Source organism: Oncorhynchus gorbuscha, linkage group LG12 (assembly GCF_021184085.1).
Source record: "Oncorhynchus gorbuscha isolate QuinsamMale2020 ecotype Even-year linkage group LG12, OgorEven_v1.0, whole genome shotgun sequence".
NCBI classification, from domain to species: domain Eukaryota; kingdom Metazoa; phylum Chordata; class Actinopteri; order Salmoniformes; family Salmonidae; genus Oncorhynchus; species Oncorhynchus gorbuscha.
In genome coordinates, this window is record NC_060184.1 from 72,557,625 (window position 1) to 72,584,421 (window position 26,797).

At 45.5% G+C, this 26,797-nt stretch overlaps 1 protein-coding gene across 1 annotated transcript in view; it reads right to left on the minus strand.

The window, feature by feature from the left end:
* The window catches only part of LOC123991371 (activin receptor type-2B), a 116,392-nt gene that overhangs the window by 31,268 nt on the left and 58,327 nt on the right, over positions 1 to 26,797 (minus strand). Inside the window, exons 2-3 of the mRNA XM_046292890.1 lie at positions 10,724 to 10,931; positions 8,018 to 8,124 (exon numbers count right to left, since the gene is read on the minus strand). Coding sequence (XP_046148846.1) covers positions 8,018 to 8,124; positions 10,724 to 10,931 — 315 coding nt within the window. The remainder of the gene's footprint in view (positions 1 to 8,017; positions 8,125 to 10,723; positions 10,932 to 26,797) is intronic.

Consider the following 26,797-nt stretch of genomic DNA (forward strand, 5'->3'; position numbering starts at 1 on the left):
ACAGTATTAGGTAGGTATATGAATAGGTAGGTACAGTATTAGGTAGGTATATGAACAGGCAGGTACAGTATTAGGTAGGTATATGAATAGGTAGGTACAGTATTATGTAGGTATATGAATAGGTAGGTACAGTATTATGCAGGTATATGAATAGGTAGGACAGCATTATTAGGTAGGCAGGTAGGTACAGTATTAGGCAGGCATATGAAAGGTGGGTACAGTAGGTAGGTACATTAGGTAGGTACAGTATTAGGTAGGTACATGAATAGGTAGGTATATGATTAGGTAGGTACAGTATTAGGTAGGTACAGTATTAGGTAGGCACAGTATTAGGTAGGTATATGAATAGGTAGGTACAGTATTAGGTAGGTATATGAATAGGTAGGTACAGTATTATGTAGGTATATGAATAGGTAGGTACAGTATTAGGTAGGCAGGTATTACAGTATATGGGTAGGTACAGTATTGGGTAGGTACAGTATTAAGTAGGTATATGAATAGGTAGGTACAGTATTAGGCAGGTACAGTATTGGGTAGGTATATGAATAGGTAGGTACAGTATTAGGTAGGTATATGATTAGGTAGGTACAGTATTAAGTAGGTACAGTATTATGTAGGTAGGAACAGTACATTAGGTAGGTACAGTCTTAGGCAGGTACAGTCTTATGAATAGGTAGGCAGTATTAGGTAGGCATACAGTAGGTATAGGCAGGCACAGTATTAGGCAGGTACAGTAGTATGTAGGCATAGGTACAGTATTAGGCAGGTACAGTATTAGGCAGGTACAGAATTAGGAATAGGTAGGTATGAATAGGCAGGTACAGTATTAGGTAGGTATATATTAGGTAGGCACAGTATTAGGTAGGTACAGTATATATAGGTAGGTACAGTATTAGGTAGGCAGGCATAGGAACAGTATTAGGTAGGTACAGTGGGTAGGCACAGTATTAGGTAGGTACAGTATTGGGTAGGTACAGGTAGGTACATGAATAGGCAGTAGGTACAGTATTAGGCAGGTACAGTATTTGGGTAGGTACAGTATTAGGTAGGCAGTATACAGTACAGATTAGGTAGGTACATGAACAGGCAGGTACAGTATTAGGCAGGCATATGAATAGGTAGGCACAGTATTAGGCAGGTACAGTCTTAGGCAGGTACACAGCATTATGCAGGTATATGAATAGGCAGGTACAGTCATTAGGCAGGTATATGAATAGGCAGGTACAGTATTAGGCAGGTATATGAATAGGCAGGTACAGTATTAGGTAGGTATATGAATAGGTAGGTACAGTATTAGGTAGGTATATGAATAGTAGGTACAGTATTAGGTAGGTATATGAATAGGCAGGTACAGTAGTATTAGGTAGGTACAGTATTAGGTAGGTAATTAGGTAGGTACAGTATTAGGTAGGTATATGAATAAGTAGGTACAGTATTAGGTAGGTACAGTATTAGGTAGGTACAGTATTAGGTAGGTACAGTATTAAGTAGGTATATGAATAGGTAGGTACAGTATTAAGGTAGGTATATGAATAGGTAGGTACAGTATTAGGTAGGTACAGTATTATGTAGGTATATGAATAGGTAGGCAGGCAGTATTAGGTAGGTATATGAAGGCAGGTAGGTACAGTATTAGGTAGGTATATGAATAGGTAGGTACAGTATTATGTAGGTATATGAACAGGTAGGTACAGTATTAGGTAGGTACAGTATTAGGTAGGTATATGAATAGGTAGGTACAGTATTAGGTAGGTACAGTATTAGGTAGGTATATGAATAGGTAGGTACAGTATTAGTAGGTACAGTATTAGGCAGGTATGAATGAACAGGTAGGTACAGTATTATGTAGGTATATGAACAGGTAGGTACAGTATTAGTAGGGTATATGCAGTACAGTATTAGGTAGGTACAGTATTAGGTAGGTAAGTATTAGGCAGGTACAGTATTAGGTAGGTACAGTATTATAGGTAGGTATATGAACAGGTAGGTATATGAACAGTAGGTACAGTATTAGGTAGGTACAGTATTACAGTATTAGGTATATGATTAGGTAGGTACAGTATTAGGCAGGTACAGTATTAGGTAGGTATATGAATAGGTAGGTACAGTACATGCAGGTACAGTATTGAATAGGTAGGTACAGGTAGGTATATGAATAGGTAGGTACAGTATTAGGTAGGTACAGTATTATGTAGGTATATGAACAGGCAGGTACAGTATTAGGCAGGCAGGTAGGTACATTAGGTAGGTACAGTATTAGGTAGGTACAGTATTAGGTAGGTACAGTATTAGGTAGGTACAGAATTAGGTAGGTACAGTATTAGGTAGGCATATGAATAGGTAGGTACAGTATTAGGTAGGCATGAATGATTAGGTAGGTATATGAATAGGTAGGTACAGTATTGGGTAGGTACAGTATTGGAATAGGTACAGTATTAGGTAGGTACAGTATTAGGTACATGAAGGTATATGAATAGGGGTACAGTATTAGGCAGGCAGTATTACAGCATTTGGGAGGTATATGAACAGGTAGGTACAGTATTATGTAGGTATATGATTAGGTAGGTACAGTATTAGTAGGCACAGTATTAGGCAGGCATATGAGTAGGTAGGTACAGTATTAGGTAGACAGGTACAGTATTAGGTAGGTACAGTCTTAGGTAGGTACAGTATTAGGCAGGTACAGTATTAGGCAGGTACAGTATTAGGCAGGTACAGATTAGGTAGGTACAGTATTAGGTAGGTATATGATTAGGCAGGTACAGTATTAGGTACAGTATTAGGGTAGGTACATGAATTAGGTAGGTACAGTATTAGGTAGGTACATATGATTAGGTAGGTACAGTATTAGGTAGGTATATGAATAGTTAGGCATTAGTATTAGGTAGGTATATGAATAGGTAGGTACAGTGTACAGTATTAGGTAGGTACAGTATTAGGTAGGTACAGTATTAGGTAGGTATACAGTATTAGGTAGGTACAGTATTAGGTAGGTACAGTATTAGGTAGGTATATGAATAGGGATACAGTATTAAGCAGGTATATGAAAGGCAGGTACAGTATTAGGCAGGTACAGTATTATGTAGGTATAGAATAGGCAGGTACAGTATTAGGTAGGTACAGTATTAGGTAGGTATATGAATAGGTAGGTACAGTATTAGGTAGGTATATGAATAGGTAGGTACAGTATTAGAGGTACAGAATAGGTACAGTATTAGGTACAGTATTAGGTAGGTATATGAATAGTTAGGTACAGTATTAGGTAGGTATATGAGTAGGTAGGTACAGTATTAGGTAGGTACAGTATTAAGTAGGTACAGTATTAGGTAGGCATGAATAGGTAGGTACAGTAGGTAGGTACAGTATTAGGTAGGTATATGAATGATAGGTAGGTACAGTATTAGGTAGGTACAGTATTAGTAGGTATATGAATAGGTAGGTACAGTATTAGGTAGGTATATGAATAGGTAGGTACAGTATTAGGTAGGTATATGATTAGGTAGGTACAGTATTAGGTAGGTACAGTATTAGGCAGGTACAGTATTAGGTAGGTACAATTAGGTAGGTATATGAATAGGTAGGTACAGTATTAGGTAGGTACAGTATTAGGTAGGTACAGTATTAGGTAGGTACAGATTAGGTAGGTACAGTATTAGGTAGGTATATGAATAGGTAGGTACAGTATTAGGTAGGTATATTAAGTAGGTACAGCATATTAGGTATATGAATAGGTAGGTACAGTATTAGGTAGGTACAGTATTAGTAGGTATATGAATAGGTAGGTACAGTATTAGGTAGGTACAGATTAAGTAGGCAGTATGAATAGGTAGGTACAGTATTAGGTAGGTACAGTATTAGGTAGGTATAGTCGAACAGGTACAGGTACAGGTACATTATGTAGGTATATGAAACAGGTATTAGGTAGGTTAGGCACAGTATTAAGGTAGGTACAGTATTATAGGTAGGTATATGAATACAGGCAGGTACAGTATTAGGTAGGTACAGTATTATGTAGGTATATGAATAGGTAGGTACAGTATATATGTAGGTACAGTATTATGTAGGTATATGAATAGGTAGGTACAGTATTAGGTAGGTACAGTATTATGTAGGTATATGAATAGGTAGGTACAGTAGGTAGGTTATAGGTACAGTATTAGGTAGGCACAGTATTAGGTAGGTACACAGTATTAGGTAGGCACAGTATTAGGTAGGTACACAGTATTAGGTAGGTATTATGTAATAGGTAGGTACAGTATTAGGTAGGTATATGATTAGGTAGTAGGTACAGTATTAGGTAGGTACAGTATAGGGTAGGTACAGTATTAGGTAGGTACAGTATTAAGTAGGTACAGTATTGGTATATGATTAGGTAGGTACATTGAATAAGTAGGTACAGTATTAAGTAGGTACAGTATTGGGTAGGTATATGATTAGGTAGGTACAGTATTAGGTAGGTACAGTATTAAGTAGGTAGGTATATGATTAGGTAGGTACAGTATTGTAGGTACGGTACAGTATTGAACAGGAGGTACATGAATAGGTAGGTACAGTATTAGCTAGGCACAGTATTAGCTAGGTACAGTCTTAGGCAGGCACAGTCTTAGGCAGGCACAGTCTTAGGCAGGCACAGTCTTAGGCAGGCACAGTCTTAGGCAGGCACAGTCTTAGGCAGGCACAGTCTTAGGCAGGCACAGTCTTAGGCAGGTACAGTCTTAGGCAGGTACAGTCTTAGGCAGGTATATGAATAGGCAGGTACAGTATTAGGCAGGTATATGAATAGGCAGGTACAGTATTAGGCAGGTATATGAATAGGTAGGTATAGTATTAGGTAGGTATATGAATAGTTAGGTACAGTATTAGGTAGGTATATGAATAGGTAGGTACAGTATTAGGTAGGTACGGTATTAAGTAGGTACAGTATTAGGTAGGTATATGAATAGGTAGGTACAGTATTAGGTAGGTACAGTATTAAGTAGGTATATGAATAGGTAGATACAGTATTAGGTAGGTACAGTATTAAGTAGGTATATGAAAAGGTAGGTACATTATTAGGTAGGTACAGTATTATGTAGGTATATGAATAGGTAGGTACAGTATTAGGTAGGTATATGATTAGGTAGGTAGAGTATTAGGCAGGTACAGTATTAGGTAGGTACAGTATTAGGTAGGTATATGAATAGGTAGGTACATGAATAGGTAGGTATATGAATAGGTAGGTACAGTATTATGTAGGTATATGAATAGGTAGGTACAGTATTAGGTAGGTATATGAATAGGTAGGTACAGTATTAGGTAGGTACATTATTAAGTAGGTATATGAATAGGTAGGTACAGTATTAGGTAGGTACAGTATTAGGTAGGTACAGTATTAGGTAGGTATATGAATAGGTAGGTACAGTATTAGGTAGGTATATGAATAGGTAGGTACAGTATTAGGTAGGTACAGTATTAAGTAGGTACAATATTATGTAGGTATATGAATAGGTAGGTACAGTATTAGGTAGGTACAGTATTATGTAGGTATATGATTAGGTAGGTACAGTATTGGGTCGGTACATGAATAGGTAGGTACAGTATTAACTAGGCACAGTATTAGCTAGGTACAGTCTTAGGCAGGCACAGTCATAGGCAGGTACAGTCTTAGGCAGGTACAGTCTTAGGCAGGTATATGAATAGGCAGGTACAGTATTAGGCAGGTATATGAATAGGTAGGTACAGTATTAGTTAGGTATATGAATAGGTAGGTACAGTATTAGGTAGGTACAGTATTAGGTAGGTACAGTATTAGGTGGGTACGGTATTAAGTAGGTACAGTATTAGGTAGGTATATGAATAGGTAGGTACAGTATTAGGTAGGTACAGTATTAAGTAGGTATATGAATAGGTAGATACAGTATTAAGTAGGTATATGAAAAGGTAGGTACATTATTAGGTAGGTACATTATTAGGTAGGTACAGTATTATGTAGGTATATGAATAGGTAGATACAGTATTAGGTAGGTACAGTATTAAGTAGGTACAGTATTAGGTAGGTATATGAAAAGGTAGGTACAGTATTAGGTAGGTACAGTATTAAGTAGGTACATTATTAGGTAGGTACAGTATTAAGTAGGTACAGTATTAGGTAGGTATATGATTAGGTAGGTACAGTATTAGGTAGGTACAGTATTAAGTAGGTACAGTATTGGGTAGGTATATGAATAGGTAGGTACAGTATTAGGTAGGTATATGATTAGGTAGGTACAGTATTAAGTAGGTACAGTATTGGGTAGGTACAGTATTAAGTAGGTACAGTATTAGGTAGGTACAGTATTAGGTAGGTATATGATTAGGTAGGTACAGTATTAGGTAGGTATATGATTAGGTAGGTACAGTATTAGGTAGGTATATGAATAGGTAGGTACATTATTAGGTAGGTATATGAATAGGTAGGTACAGTATTATGTAGGTATATGAAAACGTAGGTACAGTATTAGGTAGGTATATGAATAGGTAGGTACAGTATTAGGTAGGTACAGTATTAAGTAGGTATATGATTAGGTAGGTACAGTATTAGGCAGGTACAGTATTAGGTAGGTACAGTATTAGGTAGGTATATGAATAGGTAGGTACAGTATTAGGCAGGTACAGTATTAGGTAGGTACAGTATTAGGTAGGTATATGAATAGGTAGGTACATGAATAGGTAGGTATATGAATAGGTAGGTACAGTATTATGTAGGTATATGAAAAGGTAGGTACAGTATTAGGTAGGTATATGAATAGGTAGGTACAGTATTAGGTAGGTACAGTATTAAGTAGGTATATGAATAGGTAGGTACAGTATTAGGTAGGTACAGTATTAGGTAGGTACAGTATTAGGTAGGTATATGAATAGGTAGGTACAGTATTAGGTAGGTATATGAATAGGTAGGTACAGTATTAGGTAGGTATATGAATAGGTAGGTACAGTATTATGTAGGTATATGAATAGGTAGGTACAGTATTAGGTAGGTACAGTATTATGTAGGTATATGAATAGGTAGGTAGAGTATTATGTAGGTACAGTATTATGTAGGTATATGAATAGGTAGGTACAGTATTAGGTAGGTACAGTATTATGTAGGTATATGAATAGGTAGGTACAGTATTATGTAGGTACAGTATTATGTAGGTATATGAATAGGTAGGTACAGTATTAGGTAGGTACAGTATTATGTAGGTATAAGAATAGGTAGGTACAGTATTAGGTAGGTATATGAATAGGTAGGTACAGTATTAGGTAGGTATATGAATAGGTATGTACAGTATTGTTTTCTCCTTTAAGCCCTGCTTTGACTTCAACGGACAAAAAGGTTTGCTGCCTGGATGTCTGTGTTCTCAATAATATCATTTTTGTGCTGTTATCCTAGGCAGAATTGCCCCTACCTTTTCAAGACTTGCAGTCTGCAAACAAGGGTTGTAAATTCAATACTCGTGGCCTCTTGCACATTTCAGTCCATCATGTTTAAGACCCTACAATTCCCTTCTGTGAAGACCGTTTAGGAACAAAGTCAATAGTTAACCCTAGGTGAGGCCTGCGGAGCTTCCAACTCAACATATACCAACTTCCAGCTGGTATAGGTTTTACACCGATGTCAAATATAATATCAACCTACTGAGTTTCACTTCACACCAGCCAGGGGTTGGAATACCAAGATAACAAACCAAGATATCATAATAGTATGATACTATAGCAAAGCATATGATATTTGCTCTGAAACAAATGGAGCAAGCAGTGATTGGGAAAATCAAATACTCCAAAATGACGACAAAAGCCCATTCAGATACAGGTCAATATAAACTGTACATCTGACTAGCCCTTGAAATCTGAGTATGGGAGTGAACGTTGCAATTGAGATGTAGCCTAGCCATAGAAATATAATAATTAGAAGAGATGTTACTACTCAACTCCGTGCTCTGTGTTGGGTGGACCGGCGGCCAGATCCATTTTCTATGGATGTAACAAAGAGACAGCGTCCTACATGTCTACTTACTTGGTCCATTGACATCGGGCAGGTGGGTGAACCTCTCGTTGCAGAAGTTCCCCTCGCAGCAACAGAAGAAGACCTGAGGATTCTCCTCTGTCGCCACACACTCTTGCCTGAGAAAAAAAAAGACAACATTTTAGCGACCGTCAAAGGGAAACGCTTTAGTCTAGAGTTGAGAAGGGAGCGCCTCAGCTTTCTGCTGACTTCAGTGCTTAAGAGGGCCTGTGGTTATTCCCTACGCTGGGTCATGTTCAGAAGGGAAGTTCCGTTATAAAAAGCAGTGAAACAGGAAGGTTCTACCAGAAACTGCTCAATAAGAAACGCTGTTTTAATATCGTTTTCCCATGCAAGACGTTCAGAAAAGCTTTGCCACTGTGTACCCTAATGAACACGACCCGGAAACAGAATTAGGGCCTATGACCTGCTCAGACACCTAACTAACCCTTAGCTCCTCCTTCCTCCTCCTTCCGTTCCCATCCGTCGCCATGAAGCGCTCACACTATTGACTTCTTGACCACTGTGGAGGACAGGAGGAGGAAGAGGGAGAGGACTGGCAGTGTCGCCATCATACTGCTGATGGGGCGCCGGGCACATCGGCCCGGGGCAGCGATGTGGTAGCCTGGCGGGTCATTGGGCAGTGACCTCTCCCCTCAAAGAGCCAGGGCCAATGGCGAGGCCAGCCAGTCGACCCTGACAACACGAAGGGGGCCCGGGCGAAGTGGAGGAGTCTCCTCAAGCTGTCCCAATATGAACACCAACTCCCAACAGTAGGATGGTTGTGATCATGACGCAAATTTGAAGATTGAGATTTTAAAGACCGTTGACAGCTCTTTGGTCTTGGCCATAGTAGAGTTTGGAGTGTGACTGTTTGAGGTTGTGGACAGGTGTCTTTTATACTGATAACAAGTTCAAACAGGTGCCATTAATACAGGTAACGAGTGGAGGACAGAGGATCCTCTTAAATAAGAAGTTACAGGTCTGTGAGAGCCAGAAATCTTGCTTGTTTGTAGGTGACCAAATACTTATTTTCCACCATAATTTGCAAATAAATTCATTAAAAATCCTACTATGTGGTTTTCTGGATATTTTTTTTCTCGTTTTGTCTGTCAAAGTTTAAGTGTACCTGTGATGACAATTACAGGCCTCTCACATCTTTTTAAGTGGGAGAACTTGCACAATTGGTGGCTGAGTAAATACTTTTTTGCCCCACTATATGTTGCACAGTTCATTCAGAACAGGACGGACCTCTTCACCGGTGGTGGCAAGATAACATGTCTTTACCCAAGTCTAATCTACAACAGTCTCGGGCGTCTTCAACAGTCTCGGGCGTTTCAAAAAAGCTTTTCAACTTAAGCCCATCACTCAACACACTTCAACGTTTGGTATTTCCAACATGCACCAGAGGATCTGCTCGTCTGCTATTTTAAGAAGTGACGACCTCTAGTTTAAGCAACCTGGGATTGCTGGCGTTGCGTTTCAAGATCAGTCATTGTTGCTGGCCCACTTTCGCACTGGCAGTCTCGATGAGGGAATGGTTTCATACACAGCCTTTTCATGGTGAGAACTCACGCAGCTTTAACATTGAGCTTGTAGAAAACCTCTGGTTAAATACCCCGAAACAAAAGCCCTTTATGTTACCTTGGCTCTTCTCATTCAACACTATAAAACACAACAATGTTCATTCTTTCCAAGTTGATCATTTAAACCCCATGTACACGTGTCTCACTCTGTAAACAACAATGCAGTGGATTGGTTTTAGCCAAAACCTTTTTTCTCCTCTATAATGTGTATGCGGGGAGAAGCGACTGTATTCAAGCTTCCCATCTGGGTCTACCTATTCAACGATTTATCTGGGTCTTGGGAGAAATTTGGCCGGAAATAGATCGCAACGGCAATCGGTTGAAAAATCTACAGCAACACTCCGCCTGACTTTTCCGGCGACAGCGAAGCCTTGGTTATGGAGCACCTACGGGACCCGCCGGGCGCAGGGCAACTGTATATTCCAGTTTGACAGAGAGACATTTAATATGGACTCCATGCTTCTACGTCTGCATTGCTTTCTGTTTGGGATTTGAGGCTGGCTTTCCAGATTTTGTCATCTGCTGATGTACAAAGGGCTTTAGAAAAACAATTAATGAGTAACACTTCCGATAGATGAAATGGAAATTAAAATGTTCGATAACACAAGCGAAATGTCGAAGACAAGCTCGTGTGAGGTTGCACACACACACACATTCCAGACGTGAAGTCAATAGGCAGTAATGCATGAGTGACAAATCCAACTGTGATTGTTAAAGTTGTATATATGGTCATATTTGATGGTTAGATTAACATAGTCATTATCGATCAGTGACGAATGGGGACCCCAATGAGCCTCATTCTAAACACTTGTTGAGGCATTGATCCCACTCGGGAAATGAAAACATTGAGCAGAAACCCACCTATACAACCATAGGGCACACACTGATTCCACCTCTTGGCCACAGCAGAGCCCCTATTCATAAAGAGTGGAAGAGTAGGAGTGCTGGTATAGGATCAGGTTTTGTCTTTGGACCATACCCTGGATGCCAGCACAGCACTCCTACTCAGACTCTTTGTGAATACATCCCAGGACTCCAGTCTTTAAAGGCAGAGGAAGGCAGCTCATCTAATCTACAACTCAACAGTATTATATAGGGCCTTGCTCAAGGGCACAACGGTAGGAGATTTGACCTGTCGTAGCAGTTGAAGTCATCCAGCCAGCAGCCCTTCTTCACCAGCTCGATGGTACCAGAGTTGTTGCGCCAGGAGGCGTAGCAGTGCAACCTCTTGTCCTTCTCACCCTCGCAGCTCTCTACCCCACTCTGGTTGGTCTTCTCGATCTCATAGTTCACGTTATAGAACAAGCACTCCCGTGTGTCCACCTCGCCATGGCTTGGTCCTGTCAGAGAGAAAGATGAGGATGCGCTAGTTTAGTCAAGCATTAAAAGAATACCATTAGCCCAGATTAAATACACAGTATAACCTATCATTTACGCACTCAAAACCCAGAGCTGTGTTTGGTACAACTGTCGTCTCAGAAGTTCCACATCTAGACAAGATCACAAAATCAGAAGTTCCACATCTAGACAAAATCACAAAATATGCTCTCCCTTTAAATACAACCAAATATGCAAGTCAGGATTGAGAAATTAACTAAAAGATCAGGACCAATCAAGAATCACAGATGACGTATCAAACACCTCAACCCCTGTGTGTCAAGGGGTTTGGGAAAAGAACAGTTTGATACTGAAGCACAACCGAAAGGAGGGGATTCTCCTGTATCGCGTAGTGTGGTAAAGTAGTGGTGATTGGTGTGGTGAGTGGCGGCGTGTTTGATGAGGACATGGCACACGGCATCGCAAATAGAAGCACATAGACGCCTCCCTGCAGAGCACAGAAACTCGGCTTGCTTTACTCTTGTCAAAACACCACTCGAGACTTTACTCATGCCTTATTTTGATAACAGGGAACAGGGAGGTGATATTTTCTGACGATGAAACCAGAGTATGTGCCGAAAGAGAGAGCGAGAGAAGTAGAGAGAGAGATGAATGAGAGAGAGAGCGAAGTAGAGAGTAGAGAGAGAGAAGTAGAGAGAGAGATGAGAGAGAGTGAGAGAAGTAGAGTAGTTTAGAGGAGAGAGAAAGAGAAGTAGAGTAGTTTAGAGGAGAGAGAAAGAGAAGTAGAGTAGTTTAGAGGAGAGAGAAAGAGAAGTAGAGTAGTTTAGAGGAGAGAGAAAGAGAAGTAGAGTAGTGTAGAGGAGAGAGAAAGGGAAGTAGAGTAGTTTAGAGGAGAGAGAAAGAGAAGTAGAGTAGTTTAGAGGAGAGAGAAAGAGAAGTAGAGTAGTGTAGAGGAGAGAAAAGAAAGAAAGAAAGAAAGAAAAGAAAGCATCAGCAGTGAACAGTTTTCCATGACAGAAGAAATACATGCTGGAGGAAGAACACATTAAAACCTGTGGCAAACCAAATGAGCTTGAGGGGGGAAATAATCTACCTTTTCAGCACCCAAAAGCCATTTGACCAACCTTTTTAGCTCAAAGGTTTAACAGCTAGTGGGAGTCCATAGCAACAATCCCCAGAGCCATACAGGCCTTAGGCTATCTCTGCATTTCCTGGAATATTACAATGGCAGCTTGACAAGGGCAGCATATCCTTGCCATGGCAGAGGAGAGAAAGGTCATCAGGGAGATAACCTCGGTGATGTGAGTGAATAGAGACAAAAGAGAGAGAAAAAGAAACCAGCCCAAAATAACAGCCTGAAGAAGAGCTCCTCTTCCCCTCCCTGCTGGAGGAATATATATGAGAGAGAGAGAGAGAGAGAGAGAAGCTGATCGAGAGAGAGAGAGAGAAGCTGATCGCGAGAGAGAGAGAGAGAAGCTGATCGCGAGAGAGAGAGAGAGAAGCTGATCGCGAGAGAGAGAAGATCGAGAGCTGAGAGAGAGAAAGCTGATCGAGAGAGAGAAAGCTGAGAGAAGCTGATCGAGAGAGAGAGAGAGAAGCTGATCGAGAGAGAGAGAGAGAGAAGCTGATCGAGAGAGAGAGAGAAGCTGATCGAGAGAGAGAGAGAGAAGAGAGAGAAGCTGATCGAGAGAGAGAGAGAGAAGCTGATCGAGAGAGAGAGAGAGAGAAGCTGATCGAGAGAGAGAGAGAGAGAGAAGCTGATCGAGAGAGAGAGAGAGAGAAGCTGATCGAGAGAGCTGAGAGAGAGAGAAGCTGATCGAGAGAGAGAGAGAGAAGCTGATCGAGAGAGAGAGAGAGAGAGAAGCTGATCGAGAGAGAGAGAGAGAGAGAGAGAAGCTGATCGAGAGAGAGAGAGAGAAGCTGATCGAGAGAGAGAGAGAGAAGCTGATCGAGAGAGAGAGAGAGAGAGAAGCTGATCGAGAGAGAGAGAGAAGCTGATCGAGAGAGAGAGAGAGAGAGAGAGAGAGAGAAGCTGATCGAGAGAGAGAGAGAAGCTGATCGAGAGAGCTGAGAGAGAGAGAGAGAAGCTGATCGAGAGAGAAGCTGATCGAGAGAGAGAAGCTGATCGAGAGAGAAGCTGATCGAGAGAGAGAGAGAGAAGCTGATCGAGAGAGAAGCTGATCGAGAGAGAGAAGAGAAGCTGATCGAGCTGAGAGAGAGAGAGAAGCTGAGAGAGAGAGAGAGAGAAGCTGAGAGAGAGAGAGAGAGAGAGAAGCTGATCGAGAGAGAGAGAGAGAAGCTGATCGAGAGAGAGAGAGAGAAGAAGCTGATCGAGAGAGAGAGAGAGAGAAGCTGATCGAGAGAGAGAGAGAGAGAGAAGCTGATCGAGAGAGAGAGAGAGAGAGCTGAGAGAGAGAGAGAGAGAGAGCTGAGAGAGAGAGAGAGAAGCTGATCGAGAGAGAAGCTGAGAGAGAGCTGATCGAGAGAAGCTGAGAGAGAGAAGCTGATCGAAAGAGAGAGAGAGAAGCTGATCGAGAGAGAGAGAGAAGCTGATCGAGAGAGAGAGAGAAGCTGATCGAGAGAGAGAGAGAGAGAAGCTGATCGAGAGAGAGAGAAGATGATCGAGAGAGAGAGAAGCTGATCGAGAGAGAGAGAGCTGATCGAGAGAGAAAGCTGAGAGAGAGAAGCTGATCGAGAGAGAGAGAAGCTGATCGAGAGAGAGAGAAGCTGAGAGAGAGAGAGAAGAGAAGCTGAGAGAAGCTGATCGAGAGAGAGAAGCTGATCGAGAGAGAGAGAGAAGCTGATCGAGAGAGAGAGAGAAGCTGATCGAGAGAGAGAGAGAGAAGCTGATCGAGAGAGAGAGAGAGAGAGAAGCTGATCGCGAGAGAGAGAGAAGCTGATCGAGAGAGAAGCTGATCGAGAGAGAGAGAGAAGCTGATCGAGAGAGAGAGAAGCTGATCGAGAGAGAGAGAGAAGCTGAGAGAGAGAGAGAGAGAGAGAGAAGCTGATCGAGAGAGAGAGAGAGAGAGAAGCTGATCGAGAGAGAGAGAAGCTGATCGAGAGAAGCTGATCGAGAGAGAGAGAAGCTGATCGAGAGAGAGAGAGAGAAGCTGATCGAGAGAGAGAGAAGCTGATCGAGAGAGAGAGAGAGAGAAGCTGATCGAGAGAGAGAGAGAGAAGCTGATCGAGAGAGAGAGAGAAGCTGATCGAGAGAGAGAGAGAAGCTGATCGAGAGAGAGAGAAGCTGATCGAGAGAGAGAGAGAAGCTGATCGAGAGAGAGAGAGAAGCTGATCGAGAGAGAGAGAAGCTGATCGAGAGAGAGAGAGAAGCTGATCGAGAGAGAGAGAGCTGATCAGAGAGAGAGAGAAGCTGATCGAGAGAGAGAGAGAGAGAAGCTGATCGAGAGAGAAGCTGAGAGAGAAGAGAGAGAAGCTGATCGAGAGAGAGAGAGAAGCTGATCGAGAGAGAGAGAAGCTGATCGAGAGAGAGAGAGAGAAGCTGATCGAGAGAGAGAGAGAAGCTGATCGAGAGAGAGAGAGAAGCTGATCGCGAGAGAGAGAGAGAAGCTGATCGAGAGAGAGAGAGAGAGAGAAGCTGATCGAGAGAGAGAGAGAGAAGCTGATCGCGAGAGAGAGAAGCTGATCGAGAGAGAGAGAAGCTGATCGAGAGAGAGAGAGAAGCTGATCGAGAGAGAGAGAGAAGCTGATCGAGAGAGAGAGAAGCTGATCGCGAGAGAGAGAGAGAAGCTGATCGAGAGAGAGAGAAGCTGATCGAGAGAGAGAGAGAGAGAGAAGCTGATCGAGAGAGAGAGAGAAGCTGATCGAGAGAGAGAGAGAAGCTGATCGAGAGAGAGAAGCTGATCGCGAGAGAGAGAGAAGCTGATCGAGAGAGAGAGAGAGAAGCTGATCGAGAGAGAGAGAGAAGCTGATCGAGAGAGAGAAGCTGATCGAGAGAGAGAGAGAAGCTGATCGAGAGAGAGAAGCTGATCGAGAGAGAGAGAGAAGCTGATCGAGAGAGAGAGAGAGAGAAGCTGATCGAGAGAGAGAGAGAGAGAAGCTGATCGAGAGAGAGAGAGAGAGAAGCTGATCGAGAGAGAGAGAGAGAAGCTGATCGAGAGAGAGAGAGAGAAGATCGAGAGAGAGAGAGAAGCTGATCGAGAGAGAGAGAGAAGCTGATCGAGAGAGAGAGAGAGAGAAGCTGATCGAGAGAGAGAGAGAGAGAGAAGCTGATCGAGAGAGAGAGAGAGAGAAGCTGATCGAGAGAGAGAGAGAGAAGCTGATCGAGAGAGAGAGAGAGAGAAGCTGATCGAGAGAGAGAGAGAAGCTGATCGAGAGAGAGAGAGAGAAGCTGATCGAGAGAGAAGCTGATCGAGAGAGAGAGAAGCTGATCGAGAGAGAGAGAAGCTGAGAGAAGCTGAGAGAGAGAAGCTGATCGAGAGAGAGAGAGAAGCTGATCGAGAGAGAGAGAGAAGCTGATCGAGAGAGAGAGAGAAGCTGATCGAGAGAGAGAGAGAGAGAGAAGCTGATCGAGAGAGAGAGAGAAGCTGATCGAGAGAGAGAAGCTGAGAGAGAGAGCTGATCGAGAGAGAGAGAGAGAAGCTGATCGAGAGAGAGAGAGAGAAGCTGATCGAGAGAGAGAGAGAAGCTGATCGAGAGAGAGAGAGAAGCTGATCGAGAGAGAGAGAGAGAAGCTGATCGAGAGAGAGAGAGAGAAGCTGATCGAGAGAGAGAGAGAGAGAAGCTGATCGAGAGAGAGAGAAGCTGATCGAGAGAGAGAGAAGCTGATCGAGAGAGAGAGAGAGAAGCTGATCGAGAGAGAGAGAGAAGCTGATCGAGAGAGAGAGAGAGAGAAGCTGATCGAGAGAGAGAGAAGCTGATCGAGAGAGAGAGAGAAGCTGATCGAGAGAGAGAAGCTGATCGAGACAGAGAGAAGCTGATCGAGAGAGAGAGAGAAGCTGATCGAGAGAGAGAGAAGCTGATCGAGAGAGAGAGAGAAGAGAAGATCGATCGAGAGAGAGAGAGAAGCTGATCGAGAGAGAGAGCTGAGAGAGAGAAGCTGATCGAGAAGCTGATCGAGAGAGAGAGAAGCTGATCGAGAGAGAGAGAGAGAGAGAGAGAAGCTGATCGAGAGAGAGAGAGAGAGAAGCTGAGAGAGAGAGAGAAGCTGATCGAGAGAGAAGCTGATCGAGAGAGAGAGAGAGAGAAGCTGATCGAGAGAGAGAGAGAAGCTGATCGAGAGAGAGAGAGAAGCTGATCGAGAGAGAGAGAGAAGCTGATCGAGAGAGAGAGAGAGAAGCTGATCGAGAGAGAGAGAGAAGCTGATCGAGAGAGAGAGAGAGAAGCTGATCGAGAGAGAGAGAGAGAAGCTGATCGAGAGAGAGAAGCTGATCGAGAGAGAGAAGCTGATCGAGAGAGAGAGAGAGAAGCTGATCGAGAGAGAGAGAGAGAAGCTGATCGAGAGAGAGAGAGAGAGAGAAGCTGATCGAGAGAGAGAGAGAAGCTGATCGAGAGAGAGAGAGAAGCTGATCGAGAGAGAGAGAGAAGCTGATCGAGAGAGAGAGAGAGAGAGAGAAGCTGATCGAGAGAGAGAGAGAGAAGCTGATCGAGAGAGAGAGAGAAGCTGATCGAGAGAGAGAGAGAGAAGCTGATCGAGAGAGAGAAGCTGATCGAGAGAGAGAGAAGCTGAGAGAGAGAGAGAGAAGCTGATCGAGAAGAGAGAGAGAGAGAGAAGCTGATCGAGAGAGAGAGAAAGCTGATCGAGAGAGAGAAGCTGATCGAGAGAGAGAGAAGCTGATCGAGAGAGAGAGAAGCTGATCGAGAGAGAGAGAGAGAAGCTGATCGCGAGAGAGAGAGAAGCTGATCGCGAGAGAGAGAGAGAAGCTGATCGAGAGAGAGAGAAGCTGATCGCGAGAGAGAGAGAGAAGCTGATCGAGAGAGAGAGAGAAGCTGATCGAGAGAGAGAGAAGCTGATCGAGAGAGAGAGAGAGAGATCGAGAGAGAGAGAAGCTGATCGAGAGAGAGAGAAGCTGATCGAGAGAGAGAGAGAGAGAGAAGCTGATCGAGAGAGAGAGAGAGAAGCTGATCGAGAGAGAGAGAAGCTGATCGAGAGAGAGAGAGAGAGAGAAGCTGATCGAGAGAGAGAGAGAGAGAGAAGCTGATCGAGAGAGAGAGAGAAGCTGATCGAGAGAGAGAGAGAGAGAGAGAAGCTGATCGAGAGAGAGCAGAGAGAGAGAAGCTGATCGAGAGAGAGAGAGAGAGAAGCTGATCGAGAGAGAGAGAGAGAGAAGCTGATCGAGAGAGAGAGAGAGAAGCTGATCGAGAGAGAGAGAGAGAGAGAAGCTGATCGAGAGAGAGAGAGAGAAGCTGATCGAGAGAGAGCAGAGAGAGAGAAGCTGATCGAGAGAGAGAGAGAGAGAGAAGCTGATCGAGAGAGAGAGAGAGAGAGAAGCTGATCGAGAGAGAGAGAGAGAGAGAAGCTGATCGAGAGAGAGAGAGAGAGAGAGAAGCTGATCGAGAGAGAGAGAGAGAGAGAGAAGCTGATCGAGAGAGAGAGAGAAGCTGATCGAGAGAGAGAGAGAGATCGAGAGAGAGAGAGAAGCTGATCGAGAGAGAGAGCTGATCGAGAGAGAGAGAGAGAGAGAAGCTGATCGAGAGAGAGAGAGAAGCTGATCGAGAGAGAAGCTGATCGAGAGAAGAAGCTGAGAGAGAAGCTGATCGAGAGAGAGAGAAGCTGATCGAGAGAGAGAGAAGCTGATCGAGAGAGAGAGAGAGAGAGAGAAGCTGATCGAGAGAGAGAGAGAGAAGCTGATCGAGAGAGAGAGAGAGAGAAGCTGATCGAGAGAGAGAGAGAGAGAGAAGCTGATCGAGAGAGAGCTGAGAGAGAAGCTGATCGAGAGAGAGAGAAGCTGAGAGAGAGACAGAGAGAAGCTGATCGAGAGAGAGAGAGAAGCTGATCGAGAGAGAGAGAGAAGCTGATCGAGAGAGAGAAGCTGATCGAGAGAGAGAGAGAGAGAAGCTGATCGAGAGAGAGAGAGAGAGAAGCTGATCGAGAGAGAGAGAGAAGCTGATCGAGAGAGAGAGAGAGAGAAGCTGATCGAGAGAGAGAGAGAGAAGCTGATCGAGAGAGAGAGAGAAGCTGATCGAGAGAGAGAGAGAAGCTGATCGAGAGAGAGAGAGAAGCTGAGAGAGAGAGAGAGAGAAGCTGATCGAGAGAGAGAGAGAAGCTGAGAGAGAGAGAGAAGCTGATCGAGAGAGAGAAGCTGATCAGAGAGAAGCTGATCGAGCGAGAGAGAGAAGCTGATCGAGAGAGAGAGAGAAGCTGATCGAGAGAGAGAGAAGCTGATCGAGAGAGAGAGAGAAGCTGATCGAGAGAGAGAGAGAGAGAGAGAAGCTGATCGAGAGAGAGAGAAGCTGAGAGAGAGCTGAGAGAGAGAGAAGCTGATCGAGAGAGAGAGAGAAGCTGATCGAGAGAGAGAGAAGCTGATCGAGAGAGAGAGAGCTGATCGAGAGAGAGAGAAGCTGATCGAGAGAGAGAGAGAAGCTGATCGAGAGAGAGAGAGAAGCTGATCGAGAGAGAGAGAGAAGCTGATCGAGAGAGAGAGCTGAGAGAGAGAGAGAAGCTGATCGAGAGAGAGAGAGAAGCTGATCGAGAGAGAGAGAGAAGCTGATCGAGAGAGAGAGAGAGAGAGAGAAGCTGATCGAGAGAGAGAAGCTGATCGAGAGAGAGAGAGAAGCTGATCGAGAGAGAGAGAAGCTGATCGAGAGAGAGAGAAGCTGATCGAGAGAGAGAGAAGCTGATCGAGAGAGAGAGAGAAGCTGATCGAGAGAGAGAGAGAAGCTGATCGAGAGAGAGAGAAGCTGATCGAGAGAGAGAGAAGCTGATCGAGAGAGAGAGAGAAGCTGATCGAGAGAGAGAGAGCTGAGAGAGAAGCTGATCGAGAGAGAGAGAGAAGCTGATCGAGAGAGAGAAGCTGATCGAGAGAGAGAGAGAAGCTGATCGAGAGAGAGAGAGAAGCTGATCGAGAGAGAGAGAGAGAAGCTGATCGAGAGAGAGAGAGAAGCTGATCGAGAGAGAGAGAGAGAAGCTGATCGAGAGAGAGAGAGAAGCTGATCGAGAGAGAGAGAGAAGCTGATCGAGAGAGAGAGAGAGAGAAGCTGATCGAGAGAGAGAGAGAAGCTGATCGAGAGAGAGAGAGAAGCTGATCGAGAGAGAGAGAGAAGCTGATCGAGAGAGAGAGAGAGAAGCTGATCGAGAGAGAGAGAGAAGCTGAGAGAGAGAGAGAAGCTGATCGCGAGAGAGAGAGAGAGAAGCTGATCGCGAGAGAGAGAGAAGCTGATCGAGAGAGAGAGAAGCTGATCGCGAGAGAGAGAAGCTGATCGAGAGAGAGAAGCTGAGAGAGAGAAGCTGATCGCGAGAGAGAGAAGCTGATCGCGAGAGAGAGAAGCTGATCGCGAGAGAGAGAAGCTGATCGCGAGAGAGAGAAGCTGATCGAGAGAGAGAAGCTGATCGAGAGAGAGAGAAGCTGATCGAGAGAGAGAAGCTGATCGAGAGAGAAGCTGATCGAGAGAGAAGCTGATCGAGAGAGAAGCTGATCGAGAGAGAGAGAGAAGCTGATCGAGAGAGAGAGAGAAGCTGATCGAGAGAGAGAGAGAAGCTGATCGAGAGAGAGAGAGAAGCTGATCGAGAGAGAGAGAAGCTGATCGAGAGAGAGAGAAGCTGATCGAGAGAGAGAGAAGCTGATCGAGAGAGAGAAGCTGATCGAGAGAGAGAGAGAAGCTGATCGAGAGAGAGAGAGAAGCTGATCGAGAGAGAGAGAGAAGCTGAGAGAGAGAAGCTGAGAGAGAAGCTGATCGAGAGAGAGAGAGAGAGAAGCTGATCGAGAGAGAGAGAAGCTGATCGAGAGAGAGAGAAGCTGATCGAGAGAGAGAGAGAAGCTGATCGAGAGAGAGAGAAGCTGATCGAGAGAGAGAGAAGCTGATCGAGAGAGAGAGAGAAGCTGATCGAGAGAGAGAGAGAAGCTGATCGAGAGAGAGAGAGAAGCTGATCGAGAGAGAGAGAGAAGCTGATCGAGAGAGAGAGAAGCTGATCGAGAGAGAGAGAAGCTGATCGAGAGAGAGAGAGAGAGAGAGAAGCTGATCGAGAGAGAGAAGCTGATGAGAGAGAGAGAAGCTGATCGAGAGAGAGAAGCTGATCGCGAGAGAGAGAGAAGCTGATCGCGAGAGAAGCTGATCGAGAGAGAAGCTGATCGAGAGAGAAGCTGATCGAGAGAGAGAAGCTGATCGAGAGAGAGAGAGAAGCTGATCGAGAGAGAAGCTGATCGAGAGAGAGAGAAGCTGATCGAGAGAGAGAGAAGCTGATCGAGAGAGAGAGAAGCTGATCGAGAGAGAGAGAAGCTGATCGAGAAGCTGGTCGAGAGAGAGAGAAGCTGATCGAGAAGCTGATCGAGAGAGAGAGAAGCTGATCGAGAAGCTGATCGAGAGAGAGAGAAGCTGATCGAGAAGCTGATCGAGAGAGAGAGAAGCTGATCGAGAAGCTGATCGAGAGAGAGAAGCTGATCGAGAGAGAGAGAGAAGCTGATCGAGAGAGAGAAGCTGATCGAGAAGCTGATCGAGAGAGAAGCTGATCGAGAAGCTGATCGAGAGAGAGAGAAGCTGATCGAGAAGCTGATCGAGAGAGAGAAGCTGATCGAGAGAGAGAAGCTGATCGAGAGAGAGAGAAGCTGATCGAGAGAGAGCTGATCGAGAGAGAAGCTGATCGAGAGAGAAGCTGATCGAGAGAGAAGCTGATCGAGAGAGAGAGAAGCTGATCGAGAGAGAGAGAGAGAAGCTGATCGAGAGAGAGAGAAGCTGATCGAGAGAGAGCTGAGAGAGAGAAGCTGATCGAGAGAAGCTGAGAGAGAGAAGCTGATCGAGAGAGAGAGAGAAGCTGATCGAGAGAGAGAGAAGCTGATCGAGAGATCGAGAGAGAAGCTGATCGAGAGAGAAGCTGATCGAGAGAGAAGCTGATCGAGAGAGAGAAGCTGATCGAGAGAGAGAGAAGCTGATCGAGAGAGAGAAGCTGATCGAGAGAGAGAAGCTGATCGAGAGAGAGAGAAGCTGATCGAGAGAGAGAGAGCTGATCGAGAGAGAGAGAGAAGCTGATCGAGAGAGAGAGCTGATCGAGAGAGAAGCTGATCGAGAGAGAGAGAAGCTGAAGCTGATCGAGAGAGAGAGAAGCTGATCGAGAGCTGATCTGAGAGAGAGAGAAGCTGATCGAGAAGCTGATCGAGAGAGAGAAGCTGATCGAGAAGCTGATCGAGAAGCTGATCGAGAGAGAGAGAAGCTGATCGAGAGAGAAGAGAAGCTGAGAGAAGCTGATCGAGAGAGAGAAGCTGAGAGAGAGAGAAGCTGATCGAGAGAGAGAAGCTGATCGAGAGAGAGAAGCTGATCGAGAGAGAGAAGCTGATCGAGAGAGAGAAGCTGATCGAGAGAGAGAAGCTGATCGAGAGAGAGAGAGAAGCTGATCGAGAGAGAGAGAGAAGCTGATCGAGAGAGAGAGAGAAGCTGATCGAGAGAGAGAGAGAAGCTGATCGAGAGAGATCTGATCGAGAGAGAGAAGCTGATCGAGAGAGAGAGAGAGAAGCTGATCGAGAAGCTGATCGAGAGAGAGAGAAGCTGATCGAGAAGCTGATCGAGAGAGAGAAGCTGATCGAGAGAGAGAGAGAAGCTGATCGAGAGAGAGAAGCTGATCGAGAGAGAGAGAAGCTGATCGAGAGAGAGAGAGAAGCTGATCGAGAAGCTGATCGAGAGAGAGAGAAGCTGATCGAGAAGCTGATCGAGAAGCTGATCGAGAGAGAGAAGCTGATCGAGAGAGAGAGAGAAGCTGATCGAGAGAGAGAAGCTGATCGAGAGAGAGAGAGAGAAGCTGATCGAGAGAGAAGCTGATCGAGAGAGAGAGAGAGAAGCTGATCGAGAGAGAGAAGCTGATCGAGAGAAGCTGATCGAGAAGCTGATCGAGAAGCTGAGAGAGAGAGAAGCTGATCGAGAGAGAGAAGCTGATCGAGAGAGAAGCTGATCGAGAGAGCTGATCGAGAAGCTGATCGAGAGAGAGAGCTGATCGAGAAGCTGATCGAGAGAGAGAGAGAAGCTGATCGAGAGAGAGAAGCTGATCGAGAGAGAGAGAAGCTGATCGAGAGAGAGAGAGAAGCTGATCGAGAGAGAGAGAAGCTGATCGAGAGAGAGAGAAGCTGATCGAGAAGCTGATCGAGAAGCTGATCGAGAGAGAGAGAAGCTGATCGAGAGAGAGAGAAGCTGATCGAGAGAGAGAGAGAGAAGCTGATCGAGAGAGAGAGAAGCTGATCGAGAGAGAGAGAAGCTGATCGAGAGAAGCTGATCGAGAGAAGCTGATCGAGAGAAGCTGATCGAGAGAAGCTGATCGAGAGAGAGAGAGAGAAGCTGATCGAGAGAGAGAGAAGCTGATCGAGAGAGAGAGAGAGAGAGAAGCTGATCGAGAGAGAGAGAGAGAGAAGCTGATCGAGAGAGAGAAGCTGATCGAGAGAGAGAGAAGCTGATCGAGAGAGAGAGAGAGAGAGAAGCTGATCGAGAGAGAGAGAGAGAGAGAAGCTGATCGAGAGAGAGAGAGAGAGAGAAGCTGATCGAGAGAGAGAGAGAGAGAGAAGCTGATCGAGAGAGAGAGAGAGAAGCTGATCGAGAGAGAGAGAAGCTGATCGAGAGAGAGAGAGAAGCTGATCGAGAGAGAGAAGCTGATCGAGAGAGAGAGAAGCTGATCGAGAGAGAAGCTGAGAGAAGCTGATCGAGAGAGAAGCTGATCGAGAAGCTGATCGAGAGAGAAGCTGAGAGAGAGAGAGAAGCTGATCGAGAGAGAGAGAGAAGCTGATCGAGAGAGAGAGAGAGAGAAGCTGATCGAGAGAGAGAGAGAAGCTGATCGAGAGAGAGAGAAGCTGATCGAGAGAGAGAGAGAAGCTGAGAGAGAGAAGCTGATCGAGAGAGAGAGAGAGAAGCTGATCAGAGAGAGAGAGAGAGAAGCTGATCGAGAGAGAGAGAGAGAGAAGCTGATCGAGAGAGAGAGAAGCTGATCGAGAGAGAGAGAAGCTGATCGAGAGAGAGAGAAGCTGATCGAGAGAGAGAGAGATCGAGAGAGAGAGAAGCTGATCGAGAGAGAGAGAAGCTGATCGAGAGAGAGAGAGAAGCTGATCGAGAGAGAGAGAAGCTGATCGAGAGAGAGAGAGAGAAGCTGATCGAGAGAGAGAGAGAAGCTGATCGAGAGAGAAGAGAGAGAGAGAAGCTGATCGAGAGAGAGAGAGAAGCTGATCGAGAGAGAGAGAGAAGCTGATCGAGAGAGAGAGAGAAGCTGATCGAGAGAGAGAGAAGCTGATCGAGAGAGAGAAGCTGATCGAGAGAGAGAGAAGCTGAGAGAGAGAGAGAGAAGCTGATCGAGAGAGAAGCTGATCGAGAGAGAGAGAAGCTGATCGAGAGAGAGAGAGAGAGAAGCTGATCGAGAGAGAGAGAGAGAGAGAGAGAAGCTGATCGAGAGAGAGAGAGAAGCTGATCGAGAGAGAGAGAGAGAGAGAGAAGCTGATCGAGAGAGAGAGAGAGAGAGAGAAGCTGATCGAGAGAGAGAGAAGCTGATCGAGAGAGAGAAGCTGATCGAGAGAGAGAGAGAAGCTGATCGAGAGAGAGAGCTGAGAAGCTGATCGAGAGAGAGAGAGAGAGAAGCTGATCGAGAGAGAGAGAGAAGCTGATCGAGAGAGAGAGAGAGAGAGAGAGAGAAGCTGATCGAGAGAGAGAAGCTGAGAGGGAGAGAGAGAGAAGCTGATCGCGAGAGAAGCTGAGAGAGAGAGAGAAGCTGATCGAGAGAAGAGAAGCTGATCAGAGAGAAGCTGATCGAGAGAGAGAGAGAAGCTGATCGAGAGAGAGAGAGAAGCTGATCGAGAGAGAGAGAGAGAAGCTGATCGAGAGAGAGAGAGAAGCTGATCGAGAGAGAGAGAGAAGCTGATCGAGAGAGAGAGAAGCTGATCGAGAGAGAGAGAGAAGCTGATCGAGAGAGAGAAGCTGATCGAGAGAGAGAGCTGAGAGAGAAGCTGATCGAGAGAGAAGCTGATCGAGAGAGAGAAGCTGATCGAGAGAGAGAAGCTGATCGAGAGAGAGAGAAGCTGATCGAGAGAGAGAGAGCTGATCGAGAGAAGCTGATCGAGAGAGAAGCTGATCGAGAGAGAAGCTGATCGAGAGAAGCTGATCGAGAGAAGCTGATCGAGAGAGAGAGAAGCTGATCGAGAGAGAGAGAGAAGCTGATCGAGAGAGAGAGAGAGAGAGAAGCTGATCGAGAGAGAGAGAGAGAGAGAAGCTGATCGAGAAGCTGAGAGAGAGAGAGAAGCTGATCGAGCTGAGAGAGAGAGAGAAGCTGATCGAGAAGAGAGAGAGAGAAGCTGATCGAGAAGCTGATCGAGAGAGAAGCTGATCGAGAAGCTGATCGAGAGAGAGAAGCTGATCGAGAGCTGAGAGAGAGAGAAGCTGATCGAGAGAGAGAGAAGCTGATCGAGAGAAGAGAGAGAGAGAAGCTGATCGAGAGAAGAGAGAGAGAGAGAAGAAGCTGATCGAGAGAGAGAGAAGCTGATCGAGAGAGAGAGAGAAGCTGATCGAGAGAGAGAGAAGCTGATCGAGAGAGAGAGAGAAGCTGATCGAGAGAGAGAAGCTGAGAGAGGGAGAGAGAGAGAGAAGCTGAGCGAGAGAAGCTGATCGAGAGAGAGAGAGAAGCTGATCGAGAGAGAGAGAGAAGCTGATCGAGAGAGAGAGAGAAGCTGAGAGAGAGAGAGAGAAGCTGATCGAGAGAGAGAAGCTGAGAGAGAGAGAGAGAGAGAAGCTGATCAAGAGAGAGAGAGAGAGAGAAGCTGATCAAGAGAGAGAGAAGCTGATCGAGAGAGAGAGAAGCTGATCGAGAGAGAGAGAAGCTGATCGAGAGAGAAGCTGATCGAGAGAGAGAAGCTGATCGAGAGAGAGAGAAGCTGATCGAGAGAGAGAGAGAAGCTGATCGAGAGAGAGAGAGAAGCTGATCGAGAGAGAGAGAGAGAAGCTGATCGAGAGAGAGAGAGAGAAGCTGATCGAGAGAAGCTGAGAGAGAGAGAAGCTGATCGAGAGAGAGAGAGAGAGAGAAGCTGATCGAGAGAGAGCTGATCGAGAGAGAGAGAAGCTGATCGAGAGAGAGAGAGAGAGAAGCTGATCGAGAGAGAGAGAGAGAGAGAAGCTGATCGAGAGAGAGAAGCTGATCGAGAGAGAGAAGCTGATCGAGAGAGAGAGAAGCTGATCGAGAGAGAGAAGCTGATCGAGAGAGAGAGAAGCTGATCGAGAGAGAGAGAAGCTGATCGAGAGAGAGAGAGAGAGAGAAGCTGATCGAGAGAGAGAGAGAGAAGCTGATCGAAGCTGAGAGAGAGAAGCTGATCGAGAGAGAGAGAAGCTGATCGAGAGAGAGAAGCTGATCGAGAGAGAGAAGCTGATCGAGAGAGAGAGAGAAGCTGATCGAGAGAGAGAGAGAAGCTGATCGAGAGAGAGAGAGAGAGAGAAGCTGAGAGAGAGAGAGAGAGAGAGAGAGAGAGAAGCTGATCGAGAGAGAGAGAGAGAGAGAAGCTGATCGAGAGAGAGAGAGAGAGAGAGAGAAGCTGATCGAGAGAGAGAGAGAGAGAGAGAAGCTGATCGAGAGAGAAGCTGATCGAGAGAGAGAGAGAAGCTGATCGAGAGAGAGAGAGAGAAGCTGATCGAGAGAGAGAGAGAAGCTGATCGAGAGAGAGAGAAGAGAGAGAGAGAAGCTGATCGAGAGAGAGAGAGAGAAGCTGATCGAGAGAGAGAGAGAAGCTGATCGAGAGAGAGAGAAGCTGATCGAGAGAGAGAGAAGCTGATCGAGAGAGAGAGCTGATCGAGAGAGAGAGAGAGAGAGAAGCTGATCGAGAGAGAGAGAAGCTGATCGAGAGAGAGAGAGAAGCTGATCGAGAGAGAGAGAAGCTGATCGAGAGAGAGAGAGAGAGAGAAGCTGATCGAGAGAGAGAGAGAGAGAGAGAAGCTGATCGAGAGAGAGCTGATCGAGAGAGAGAAGCTGATCGAGAGAGAGAGAGAGCTGAGAGAGAGAGAAGCTGATCGAGAGAGAGAGAGAGAGAGAAGCTGCTCGAGAGAGAGAGAGAAGCTGATCGAGAGAGAGAAGCTGATCGAGAGAGAGAGAGAAGCTGATCGAGAGAGAGAGAGAAGCTGATCGAGAGAAGAGAGATCTGATCGAGAGAGAGAGAGAAGCTGATCGAGAGAGAGAGAGAGAAGCTGATCGAGAGAGAGAGAGAGAGAGAAGATGATCGAGAGAGAGAAGCTGATCGAGAGAGAGAGAGAGAAGCTGAGAGAGAGCTGATCGAGAGAGATCGAGAGAGAGAGAAGCTGATGAGAGAGAGAAGCTGATCGAGAGAGAGAGCTGAGAGAGAGAGAGAGAAGCTGATCGAGAGAGAAGCTGAGAGAGAGAAGCTGATCGAGAGAGAGAGAGAAGCTGATCGAGAGAGAAGCTGATCGAGAGAGAGAGAGAGAGAGAGAAGCTGATCGAGAGAGAGAGAGAGAGAAGCTGATCGAGAGAGAGAAGCTGATCGAGAGAGAGAGAAGCTGATCGAGAGAGAGAAGCTGATCGAGAGAGAGAAGCTGATCGAGAAGCTGATCGAGAGAGAGAGAGAAGCTGATCGAGAGAGAGAGAGAAGCTGATCGAGAAGCTGAGAGAGAGAGAGAAGCTGATCGAGAAGCTGAGAGAGAGAAGCTGATCGAGAGAGAGAGAAGCTGATCGAGAGAGAGAAGCTGATCGAGAGAGAGAAGCTGATCGAGAGAGAGAGAGAGAAGCTGATCGAGAGAGAGA